Source organism: Phoca vitulina, unplaced genomic scaffold (genome assembly GCF_004348235.1).
Source record: "Phoca vitulina isolate PV1807 unplaced genomic scaffold, GSC_HSeal_1.0 scaffold53, whole genome shotgun sequence".
In the NCBI taxonomy this organism is placed as follows: domain Eukaryota; kingdom Metazoa; phylum Chordata; class Mammalia; order Carnivora; family Phocidae; genus Phoca; species Phoca vitulina.
This window is the reverse complement of record NW_022589756.1, coordinates 5,077,952-5,090,226: the sequence shown is the minus strand read 5'-3', so window position 1 is coordinate 5,090,226 and position 12,275 is coordinate 5,077,952. Positions and strand designations below refer to the sequence as shown.

The window sequence follows — 12,275 nt, the reverse complement described above, 5'->3', positions numbered from 1 at the left end:
AGTGTTCTGCTGCCATTTGGTGCTTCAGTGGATGAATGAACATATGAGTTATTTAATCAATCAACAAGACATTTAGACATAGTCCAGTTTCACTTTTCTAACCCAGACAGTCTCTTATGTGCTCACAAACACCAGTGTTACATATCCCGGGGTGAAGAAGCCTGCCTGCCCTCCTGTAGGAATCCAGGGATCCGCCCATTTGCAATCGTACCGCAGTGTTTGCTGCATTCGTGTAGCGGCGAGGTACTGGCGAGAAAGCGAACTGCTGCCCTGGGTCGGCTCCAGCAGGGCTGCGAAAGAGTCAACCTCTGGGCTTTGTCTCCTGCGGGCGGAAATGCATATCCTCTATCTTTGCAAACTGTAAACCTCACATTCCTCCACTTGATTTATTAAATCACCGTTTTAAAGGTCAGCCCAGAGAGCCAGGGGCCGCACGGAATGTTTGGTGGCCAGTTAGTACCCAACTACAGCAGCGGCGGCGCGCATTCCCCTGTAGTCACGGCAGAACAGGGTTAGTACTGTGGGTTGTGCCCGAGATGGCTGGGACCTGCCTGAAATGACTGCCAATTAAGCCCTTTCATGTCCCCGGCATACTCTCTTACCTCTGTGTCTGGTGATTGTGATTAAGGGCAAGACACCGTGGAGCAGGCCTCTGGGGAGGAAATACATTACCCTGGCTAGTTCCGTGGAGCAAGCATTTCGGGTTTGATCCTATCACCATCATTTCTGCTCGGACAGCAGCAAGATCCTGTCCTTTCTAATACTGCACGTGTTTTGAATACAAACATGCTTTTCATCCTTAAGCTATTCAAATGACATTCCTTTCCTGCTGCAATCTAAATTTTATATAGCCGCATAGCACACTTTATGATGCATTCCTTCACAACGTGATGTTATAAAATGGGGCATATTTTATATCACAATGGGGAAAGTTTTCTTTCAAACATATTTCCCAAAAGATGGTGATTCCTATGGTGAGCATAACATATAAAGAAACTGGTGACAAGAAACAGAGGAAATCTATTTGTGGCTTCCCCAAACTAGACATTTTCTGTTGATTTTATTCATGTTTCTCTTTAAAAAGTTAAAGATCTATAGAAAGCATGATAAACTCCAATAATGAGAGATTAAGTGCCAGAATTTTTTCTTTTATTCTTTATAGCAATTTTTCAAGTCGCTTTATCAAAGAAACCCTATTTACAAGGGCAGAAAATGAAAGGATTTTAAATAGAAAAAAAGGCAGAAATCACAACGCAGTCATTTTAAAGAGTTTAGATCAGCTAAGTGGTATTTTAGCTCATGAATGCCAGGAAAGGTGTTTTGTAAACCAATGTTTAGAGTAGTGCCTAAAAGGGGACATCGCCAGTTACGGGTCCAATGGTAGCCTCCAGTTTCTTTTAGATTGGGAGGTTTAAGAAATCTACAACAATCATAGTCAATTGCCATCACTAGCTGTCCAAAGGAAATGTGCTCGATAACAGTCTTCCTGGTGTAAATCAGTTCAGATTGGTGTCCTCAAAACACGAGAGGTTTACTGCATGCACACACTGCAGATTGCGGGATGCAATTATCAAATTCCACAGAGACATATGGAAGCAGCAAATGCCACGGGCTGCAGTGTGTGTTATGAGTAGAGCACTATGCAGACTGGAAGCAGATTGAGCTTTGGTCTGAAGTAACTGTGTGAGTTGGCAAATTATTTAACCTCTCTGGGCCTCAGCTGTTTGCTGAATAACAACCACCATCTCAGGGGGATTTTTTAATTATTATATAGTAGATATCAAAGGCCTGTCATAGGGTAGGGATCTTGCACGTGTTTATTTCCTTCATCCCTCCTTGCTTCAAAAGGATGCTGACACTGGTGTGTCTACATGATGGTGAGGTGACTGGGACCCGTCTGTTCTGGACTAGGACTATTCCCATAGCTCACTGGTGGCAGGAGTATTTTGTTCACTTGTCCCCCCAGACTGATGCTTTCTTGAGGCCCGCCTTGTAAGAATTTCAGACTGTGCTTTTCAAAACAAATGTTCATACAGATCTTCCTGCTGTACCAGAATTTTAGAATAGTGCAATCGAAACTGACCCAGTCCTACCCATCTGAAGCTTTCTGATTCTATTGGCCCTGGAGAAGCAACAGCTTCTCAGTGGTTCTAAGAGTTATATTTTATGAGCTCTGTGGTAACATGAGTATATTTTACTTTTTAACTAAATTACCTCAAACAATCCTTTAGGGGATTACAGATAGAGTTCTATTAGTGAGTTTCATCCACATACTTCTACATTTGCTTTTAAAATAATTTGTATCTCCTAAGAGTGTGTTTTGTTGGCAGCACTCAATCCATTTCATGTTGGTGGAGAATATGCTTAAAGGAAAATAAATGCACCAGTGTGTATCAAGACCCAAAAGGCTTCTTCTAAAGAAATAACGACACCATTACAAACAACACTAATGCAGAAACATTTCTGGTAGGGGAAAGAAAAGTCAAGACTCTTTTTTTAAAACAGGTTTTCTAAAGTTGTTCATTTTACCTTTGCTTTGACACAGAGCAAATGCCACATGGGCGTTCAGAACAAAATGCTGGGAAGAGGATTTAAAAGGAGGATGACTGGACAGAATATTAAAAAGCTGCAGGCGCTTAGCTGAGGAAGGCTGAAAGTAGGCTAACCAAAACCCAGACACAGGCTGGGTTCAGGAGCCCCCAGAAAGCAGGCTGTAGTGGAGACTGAGGTGGCTATGCCAGGAGCTATTTTAAAAAAGACAAGAGATCTACATTCAGAAATACAGTTGATGTGCCCTTCTCCTGACTCCCTGCTCATGGCGTCCAGCCAGGGTGAGGACTGCCCCACTCCACTCCATTCCTCACTCCACTCCAGAGCACCTCCTTTCTCAGCCACCCAAAGGGTGGCAGCAGGTTCCCCACAGGTTTCTTCCCTACAAGGCATTCCAGGGGCCCTGCAGCATCCATCATCCATGGCTGCCTCCCCCCTTTTGGGGCAGCATCCTCCTTCCTCTGCAGTCAAAGGCTTCAGCCAGGAGATGTGGCAAAAACGCTGATGGACTTAAGATCTCGGAGGGTGACCTGAAACTCCGAGGGAAGAGAGCTGGCAGAAAGAAAATGAATTCATGAATACTTAAGAGTGTGGTGTCTGTAGGCAGCCTCACACACAGTGAGTGTGACACAGTGTGGCTTATATGGGAGAGGTTAAAACAAATCCATTCTGCCGCATTTCAGCCACGCTGGGTAATGGGGAGCAGGCAAAACTATGACTTATGTAGGTTCTCTCCCTCACTCCCTCTCTCTCTCTCCAGAGAAACCTTTCCCACTGTTGGATCACCTATGAATGTGAAGGCCAAGGATATGTGGGCTATAGGAAGTCATCAGAATAAGGGCCCTAACATATCTGTCAGGGCCAAGCCAACCAGGGAGGGCCTCATGGCTCAGGCTTGAAATCCTAGAATGATTGATGTGGATGGACCTCTTGATAGATTAAACAACAAATGCTCATGTTTCTAAAGTTGCATTACCTGAGACTATAATGTTTAGAAACCCCATGCAAGTTCTCGGCTGCAATCTTTCTCTCTACCACAAAGAGCGGGGGTATCAGAAACGCAGGGTTTTTTTTAGAGCTGCAAAGAACCCTGGAGGTTAAGCCTCATCCCACCCTCCTGTCGGGCGAGGAGTGCAGTACCTCTGGGAGCAACTGTGGTACCCGCTCCAAGCACTTCACCCTCTCAGCCTCACCGGGAAAGCGGCGCCGGCTTTTCTACTTGAAAACTGTTAGCAGGTTTTCCCCTAGTTTGCTATTTAAAAAATTAGTAAGTTGCACGTCAAATGTTCCCCTTAAACAAATTAAGCAGAAATTAAGTGCTTGTGTAAAAAAATCTTAGTTATCCCATGGAAGTCTCTGCAATCCTTCCCGGAAACCAGGACTCCCTAGCATTATGTGTGTGAAATGCTCTGCAAACCGCAGGGCTTTATCAATGTGCATTAAGGCGTGCACACTGTTTCAGGTATCGGGGTGTTTCCTAAAGAAAATCCATGGATGTCTGACTGTATCTGTAATCTAATTATTAGAGTGAACCGGGAAAAGAATCATGCAGCTATTTGCCGTTCGCCCCAGCACGAGAGGTCTCGGGTCTGAATTCTCCTCCAGGGAGACGGCCCTCCGCACTCGGGGCTGGCAGCCGCAGCTTCCGTCTGACAATCAGCCACCTGCCTGACATGTGGAAATCATCAGGTTGGATGCTACAAGGTGTAAAAAGAAGGAAAGGGGCTTTTAGTGTGTCGGAGGTGGTGGTGTGCATGCAGGAGTTTAGTTTGATGAAGATCCAGGCAGCGTGGATCAGTCTGTAGGACCCGGCTGCAGAGCTCGGGTTGTCTTTGCAAGTCGGTTCCCGCCCCCGCCCCTCCCCCGGTTAGTTTCAAACTCATTCTCGGCTCTCCCCCACCTACATGCTTTAACACGCTAAAAACACCCGCGGCTTCATTCTCTAGAAAGAAATGGTAAAATCTAGGAACACTGAAAGGCTTCTATTAACTGCTCTAAGGGGTTAGAAATGCTAAAACCAACACCTGCAGTGCCGCAGTTTCACGTGTGTGTGTGTGTGTGTGTGTGTGTGTGTGCGCGCGCGCGCGCGCAGAAGCAGCGCATTAAAGAAAAAGAAAAACCGCCAGGAGAAAGAGAGAGGAATTAAAGTGCCAGAAACAGCTACAAAGAAATACAAAACTTTCCTCCCATATAAGCCTTATTCACGCAAGCTTAAACTTCTCACTTTGATTTCGAAAGCCCTAGAGGCACTGCCTTGTCACCTTAAACCCCAAGGGGGATGACGGCAGAGGCCCCCGGTGGGGAAGGGGCAAGTGAGGGGGGAGGGTGTCTCCGTGGAACCGGGGATACAGAAATCTAAGGTGTCAGTGGGGAGTGAGAACCTATTATTGGGGACGCGGCATCCGTGTGGTACGGGGTCAAGGGAGTAGCTAGGATGGGGGCGAGGAGGGTTGGGGAAGGGAATGAGAGAGGGGTAAGGGGTCTCAGGGAAAAATCCAGAGCCCCGGAGACAAGTGGAAAGGACGAGCGCCGCAGCACCGGAGCTGCCTGTCGCTCGCCCCCGCCTTCCCTTTTGCGCAGAATCCTCCCCTTGGCTGCAGCAGCGCGCTGCCCCCACTGGCCCGGCGCGCCGTGATCGATCGCAGGCTGCGTCAGAATGCTCCCCGCGTATAAATAGGGGTGGCAGGACCTCGGCGAGCCGCACACAGCCATCCACCTTCCCCTCTCCCTCTCTCCCCCGTTCTTCTCTCTCTGTAGGCCCCCATCTCCGCCGCGAGCCGGAGGGGCTCCGACCGCCACCATGAGTTCCTTCAGCTACGAGCCGTACTACTCGACCTCCTACAAGCGGCGCTACGTGGAGACGCCCCGGGTTCACATCTCCAGCGTGCGCAGCGGCTACAGCACGGCACGCTCCGCTTACTCCAGCTACTCCGCGCCGGTCTCCTCCTCGCTGTCCGTGCGCCGAAGCTACTCCTCCAGCTCCGGCTCCTTGATGCCCAGTCTCGAGAACCTCGACCTGAGCCAGGTAGCCGCCATCAGCAACGACCTCAAGTCGATCCGCACCCAGGAGAAGGCGCAGCTGCAGGACCTCAACGACCGCTTCGCCAGCTTCATCGAGCGCGTGCACGAGCTAGAGCAGCAGAACAAGGTGCTGGAAGCCGAGCTGCTGGTGCTGCGCCAGAAGCACTCCGAGCCCTCCCGCTTCCGGGCGCTGTACGAGCAGGAGATCCGCGACCTGCGCCTGGCGGCGGAAGACGCCACCAACGAGAAGCAGGCGCTCCAGGGCGAGCGCGAAGGGCTGGAGGAGACTTTGCGCAACCTGCAGGCGCGCTATGAAGAGGAGGTGCTGAGCCGCGAGGACGCCGAGGGCCGGCTGATGGAAGCGCGCAAAGGAGCCGACGAGGCCGCTCTAGCCCGCGCCGAGCTCGAAAAACGCATCGACAGCCTGATGGACGAAATCGCCTTTCTGAAGAAAGTGCACGAAGAGGAGATCGCCGAGCTGCAGGCGCAGATCCAGTACGCTCAGATCTCCGTGGAGATGGACGTGTCCTCCAAGCCCGACCTCTCCGCCGCGCTCAAGGACATCCGTGCTCAGTACGAGAAGCTGGCTGCCAAGAACATGCAGAACGCCGAAGAGTGGTTCAAGAGCCGCTTCACCGTGCTGACCGAGAGCGCCGCCAAGAACACCGACGCGGTGCGCGCCGCCAAGGACGAAGTGTCCGAGAGCCGCCGCCTGCTCAAGGCCAAGACGCTGGAGATCGAAGCATGCCGGGGCATGAACGAAGCGCTGGAGAAGCAGCTGCAGGAGCTGGAGGATAAGCAGAACGCCGATATTAGTGCTATGCAGGTACGGCACCATGCAAAACACAGTGGGGGGGCGGGGAGGGAGCTGCGGGAGCAAGTTGTGGGGGTGGGGGTGGGGTGGGGGAGGGTGGAGAGTTGAGGACGGGCGGAGAAAGTGGAGACCAGAGATGAGACATCCGCATGCAGCTATTAGGGAGTAGAACTTGGCTCGTCGGAGACTGTGTGGCAGGGGTGGGGCACTTGGAGGGCGGGGGTGGGGGGGCTCCACTGCAGTCTGAGGAGACGGTGCTTGGTGCTGCTGAATCTAGCTCCGCATTAGAGCTGCCCAGCCCTGAAGGGGTTGGGTGGGGTGGGGTGGGGTGGGGTGGGTGAAGGGGTGGGAGCTGGGCGTTGCCTCGGGCCTGCCTCTCTAATGTCCTTCGTTAACCACAAGTCACTTTGCAGTACAGATTGGACCATCTGCTTAATAAATACAGCAGAGAGCTTTCATTAGTTCTGAAGGATACCTGTGACCAAGCATGCTCAAGACTAGTTTTATCAACCACTCCTTGCCCTTTAGGTAGACAAGAATGCAGTCAAAATTGTAGTAGGTAATGATGTTCGCAATAAGACATTTCTTTTTAAGGATCTCCATTTTCTGGGAAGGAGAAAATATAATATAGGTACATAGAAAATATTTTAGATACAATTATTACTATTTTTTTTTATCTAGCTACTTCCTACTCCTGTAAAGAAATGGAGTAATTTCTTGCTCGTGACCTGGATAAAGTTAACTAATGAATATGAAACAAAGTTTTTTGTAATCAGTTAAAAAAATTTTGCAGACATTTTATGATGATTCTTAGACTGTAGTAATTAAAAGAAAACAAAAAAAAATTTCTTCTATCAGGTTTTTTTTTAAACTATTTTTTTGTTTTTCATGCTTCCTGAGTTGGATTTTTTTTTTTTTTAATGCAAGGAAGGAAAGGTTAAAAAAGAGAAAAGGCAGTTGCTTTAGGGGAGATTTTATCTAAGGGGTGCACTTTGGTTTTAAGTAGGTTAGGCCTTTGCAGCTGTACTACGGTAAAATGATAGCAGGTGGGATTTATGACTGGATTTTTTTTGTCCTCCAACAGGACACAATCAACAAATTAGAAAATGAATTGAGAACCACAAAGAGTGAAATGGCACGATACCTTAAAGAATACCAAGACCTCCTAAATGTGAAGATGGCTTTGGACATTGAGATTGCAGCTTACAGGTGAGAACAGAGTGGAGTGGTAGCAGCCATTCAGGTTTCAGAAGAAAATCAGATTTCATGTATATTGAGTCAGAAACCTTCAAGAACAGTCCTTTGAAATAATGGTTTGCTTTTTGGATTTTTCTAAGAAGGTATTTAGACAGATACAGAAGAATTTGACCCTGTGTCGTAAAGAGTTATAGTCTTAATTTCTCATTACATTTTACATCGAATAGACAGGGCTATTTTAAGTTTGTTTGTTTTTCTGTTTTTTTGTTTTGTTTTGTTTTGTTTTCTGGTGCCAGGCACGACATCCCCAGTCATGAAGTTTCCCAGCCCTGTTCCTGCTCTCCTTTGCCTTTAGGGGTGGCATTAGGGGAGGATGATGAGTGGTGGGCTCAGAGCAGGCAGACTTCCTGTGTTCCTGTTTATTAACCCCATCCTCCCCTGCCTTCCCAGGAAACTCTTGGAAGGTGAGGAGACCCGACTCAGTTTCACCAGCGTCGGAAGCATAACCAGTGGCTACTCCCAGAGCTCTCAGGTCTTCGGCCGATCTGCCTATGGTGGGTTACAGACCAGCTCCTACTTGATGTCTGCCCGCTCCTTCCCATCTTACTACACCAGCCACGTCCAGGAGGAGCAGATTGAGGTGGAGGAGACCATTGAGGCTGCAAAGGCCGAGGAAGCCAAGGACGAACCCCCCTCTGAAGGAGAAGCCGAGGAGGAGGAGAAGGAGAAGGAGAAGGAAGAGGCTGCTGAAGAGGAAGGAGCTGAAGAGGAAGAAGGTATGGTAAAAAGGAAATCCTTACAAGATCAAGTGCAATGAGGGCATGGGAATTTGCTAGGAGATGGCTAAGAGAAATGAAGCCTTGCTTATGCCGAGGAAGTTTTTTTCATATATTTCTTTAGAATCTTAATTAACACCTTTAGTTATTCGACAAACCTTTCCTAAGTACCTGGTTTCTCAAATTGGCTGTCCTCTCTGCTTAGCTTGGTAGCTTTGTGAAAATAACATTTCAAAATATCCTCCTTCTGCTGTCTTTTTATTCTTGTTAAACATTTAAAAAGTCTATTTGACCCAGCAGTTTGGTGGCCTTAAGAACAAAAATAGGTTGGTTTTTTTTTTTTTAAATACTTGTTTGCTTTTTGGCTTTTTTCTAAGAAGAAGGTATTGAGTTCAGTGGCCAGCATCGTCAGTTGTATGTGTGTTGGGGCACGGAGCTGAGAATTTCGGGGGACGGAGCTGAGAAGTTTGGGGGAAGCTTTCTGACAACTGGAGTTCCACACAAAACTTAGCAGAAATGTTTTGAATGCCTTGCCCTGGATTTGGAGTTTGTACATTTTCTTTTTATGTTAAAGCTGCCAAGGAAGAATCTGAGGAGGCGAAGGAGGAAGAGGAAGGAGGTGAAGGTGAAGAAGGAGAAGAAACCAAAGAAGCTGAAGAGGAGGAGGAGAAAAAAGACGAAGGTGCTGGGGAGGAGCAAGCAACTCAAAAGAAAGATTGAGCCCCTCTGTCCTTAATCCTTCCAGGAAGAATTCTCCCGAAATCAGGTCAACCCCATCACCAACCAACCAGTTGAGTTCCAGATACTATATGAATTAAGAAGTTCAATATATGTATAATTCAGAGATGACTTAGGTTGGACATTCAATGTTGTGCTATGACTTTTCTCCTTATGCAGAGTATCTGTTTGCTTGCAGAGTGGCTTCCTGGCTTGCTGCCAGCTTGTGCATGGTCCACGCTTACGAGTTCAGGATCTATGGCAATGTGAATAATTCAGATGTTTACAATTAAAAAAAAAAACACACATGAATAAATGAATTCACTGATGTTAATGTTAAACTTCATGGTAAAAATAGTCCTTTGAACCTTTGGTGGTTAGAAATTAAAGACCTCGAATCATGTGCAATACATAGTAAATAAAGTTACACTGAATGACATTTCTTGCTGTGGTTGTTGACTTAATTAAAATATCTTAAAGCACCAGTATAAGCCAAGGGGACTATCAACCTCCAAATTTTTTTTAAGTCCCCAGTTTTAACAATTACAATGGATATTTTTTCCCCCTGATTGGTAATTCTGAGGGATACAGTTAGGTCATGACCATTCATGAAATCTCTCCCCTCAAAAATTTTGCTGATAATAAACTTGAGTAAATGGGAGTCTCTGGGATTCTTCTTTTATAATTAGCAATATACTCTGTCCCATAAAAGGTACTATATAATGTTGGGAATGGCTTTCTTGGGAGGCAATGGTGTAATATGATAAATACACCTTTTGTGGTAAATAGGTGATTTAAATAATTAATGCAGTGTGTTTAGAATATGAATCCCACCCATCCATTACTATAACTACATTATTTTAATATAGTCCAAATATCATGGGCAGAAGTGAGAACCCAAGCAATTGATATAATTAGAAGGAAATCTTTTTTTCCATGTATAATTTTGGGGGTAAGAATATCAAAGATCATTTGCCATTGCAAACATGTTGCCTGCAATCCTGAGCTCATGATTCAGTGTGTTAATAGCTTGATTCCGTTGCCTCAAGTACACAACATTTAATGCCACCCACTTTAAACTTTTTTAAAAACTACAGATAACAGATAATAAAATTGTTATCAGTCAGTAAAGGGAGGAGATTATACCTGTATGTTGCATTGCATTGCTCTGCATGTCTTTATTGGGAAATATTTGGATTTCAGTGATAGCTCTAACTGGTTGGATATTGCATCAAACACACACCCCATTCATCCTCCCTGTTCCCTGTAAAGTCATGAAAGCTCTTGCACTTGATGTGGAATGTAGATGAAATTACTGATTATCCGCTGTTCTGCCTTTGTTCTTACACAATTGCTTTGTCAGCTGATTTTGTTCCATATTTGTTCTTTAGGTAACTTTCAAAAGTCAGCGAATTTAACCTGAGAGCAAAGTGGTCTCCATTTAAATTTATCCGATTCTTCACACTACCTATTTCTAGTTAAATATATGTCACCACACAAATAGGTAAAATAATTTATCACGATGCTATGGATTTGAACTATGAAGACTCTCAGTATATTGGTTTCTGTAAAGACGAGGAGTTGCCTAAGAAACCAAGCTTTTTACATTTATGTTCATTAAATATGGGATGCTACACATGATAAGCCTAAGACAGATGCAAATTACATGTTAAAAAAAGTAACTTTAGCCAAATGGAAACGGTTGGTTTCAGAATTACTTGAAGTGACAACACTGTACCATATTCTATTCTGTGTGCCATAATAAAATACTAAAAAAACCTAAACTAAATGGATTTGAAGTCTTTAAAAACATTTCCTTAAGTTTGGTACCTGGCTCAGTACCTCTGTCTCTTCTGCTTCCCCCGAAACTCCAGTTTTCTTTTAGTATCCCCGCTCCCAGTTCATGACACCACTCCCCAGTCATCCAGTGCTGCAAACCAGAGACTGGGCAAGCATGACATCATGCCTCCCATTTCCTCTCCCTGATCCCTCTGGTCTACTCTAACCAAGTTTTACTGATTTTGTTGCCTATATATCTTGAATCTATCCATCCACACTTCTCCATTTACCCTGACACCACCCTAGGAACCTCCCAGTGTCTGTCTACTAGTGTCTTTCTTGACTAGCGCATTACAGTAAGCCATCCTTTAAAAAGGACATTTTGATCATGTCATCCCCTTGATTAAAACCCTCCAATAGTTTCCCATTTTTTAAAAGATTATTTATTTATTTATTTGACACGCAGAGAAAGAGAGAGCACAAGCAGAAGGAGCGGCAGGCAGAGGGAGAGGGAGAAGCAGGGAGCCTGATGGACATGGGGCTCGATCCCAGGACCCTGGGATCATGACCTGAGCAGAAGGCAAATGCTCAACCGACTGAGCTACCCAGGCGCCCCAGTTGCCCATTTCTTTTACGATAAAAATCAAAATCTTTAAACTGATCTTGAAGGACTGCATTGATCTGAACCCAACCTCCTTCTCAGATCTCATCCTCTCTGTATCCCCTTATCCCTTACTTCCGGTGCTTCAGTCACACTGGTCCTCTGTTCTTCCGCCTGTTACAGGGGTTTTGCTGATTTCTCCATCTGGAGCACTCTTATTTCCTTCCCTCCCTCTTGCCCAGTTGAGGTTCAGTTGTCATTCCCTTGGGGAAGCCTTCCCTAACTGGGCTAAATTCCTCTACTAAATGTGTTCTTAAGACCATGTAGACTTTGTAGACTTTTACACGCTTGTAATCAGCATCTGTTTCCATGATCGTTTGATGAATGTCTGCATTCCCTGCTAGAGTGTGATCTTCAGAAGAATGGTAATCAGCCTTCTTGCTCACCATTTTATCCCAAGCATCTAGCATTGTTTCTACCATAGTAGAGCACAAAGAAATACTGAATTAATAACTTCTTGACAGATTAGAATGCCTAGAAAGCCAAGAGTATTCTGTTAAGCAGTCCCACTCCCAGTTCCAAAACCTCGTGGAAAGAGCAGAAATCCAAGAATTTATTCTGGATTCTAGTGTTCTTGTTTTGGAGCCCTGGCCATATCCCCATCCCCACCCCACTCCAGCCTCAATTGTTCTAGCTGCATATAGGTTCAATGGTTGATGTGTCAGATCCTTTCTAGATTCATGATTCAAAATTCCTGAAAAACTTGTGGAAGTCAGGCTAAATGGGAAATAATACATATAATTATGATGTCCACACTAAA

General features: G+C 45.7%; 1 protein-coding gene across 1 annotated transcript; it reads left to right on the top strand.

Annotated features, from left to right (window-relative positions):
* The first annotated feature begins 4,863 nt into the window (after positions 1-4,863).
* On the top strand, positions 4,864-10,859 carry NEFL (neurofilament light). Its single transcript, XM_032389137.1, has 5 exons — positions 4,864-6,397; positions 7,470-7,594; positions 8,033-8,358; positions 8,736-8,741; positions 8,933-10,859. Exons 1-5 carry the CDS (start codon positions 5,351-5,353, stop codon positions 9,076-9,078), a joined length of 1,650 nt encoding a protein of 549 aa, XP_032245028.1. The 5' UTR covers positions 4,864-5,350; the 3' UTR covers positions 9,079-10,859.
* The last annotated feature ends 1,416 nt before the right edge of the window (positions 10,860-12,275 follow it).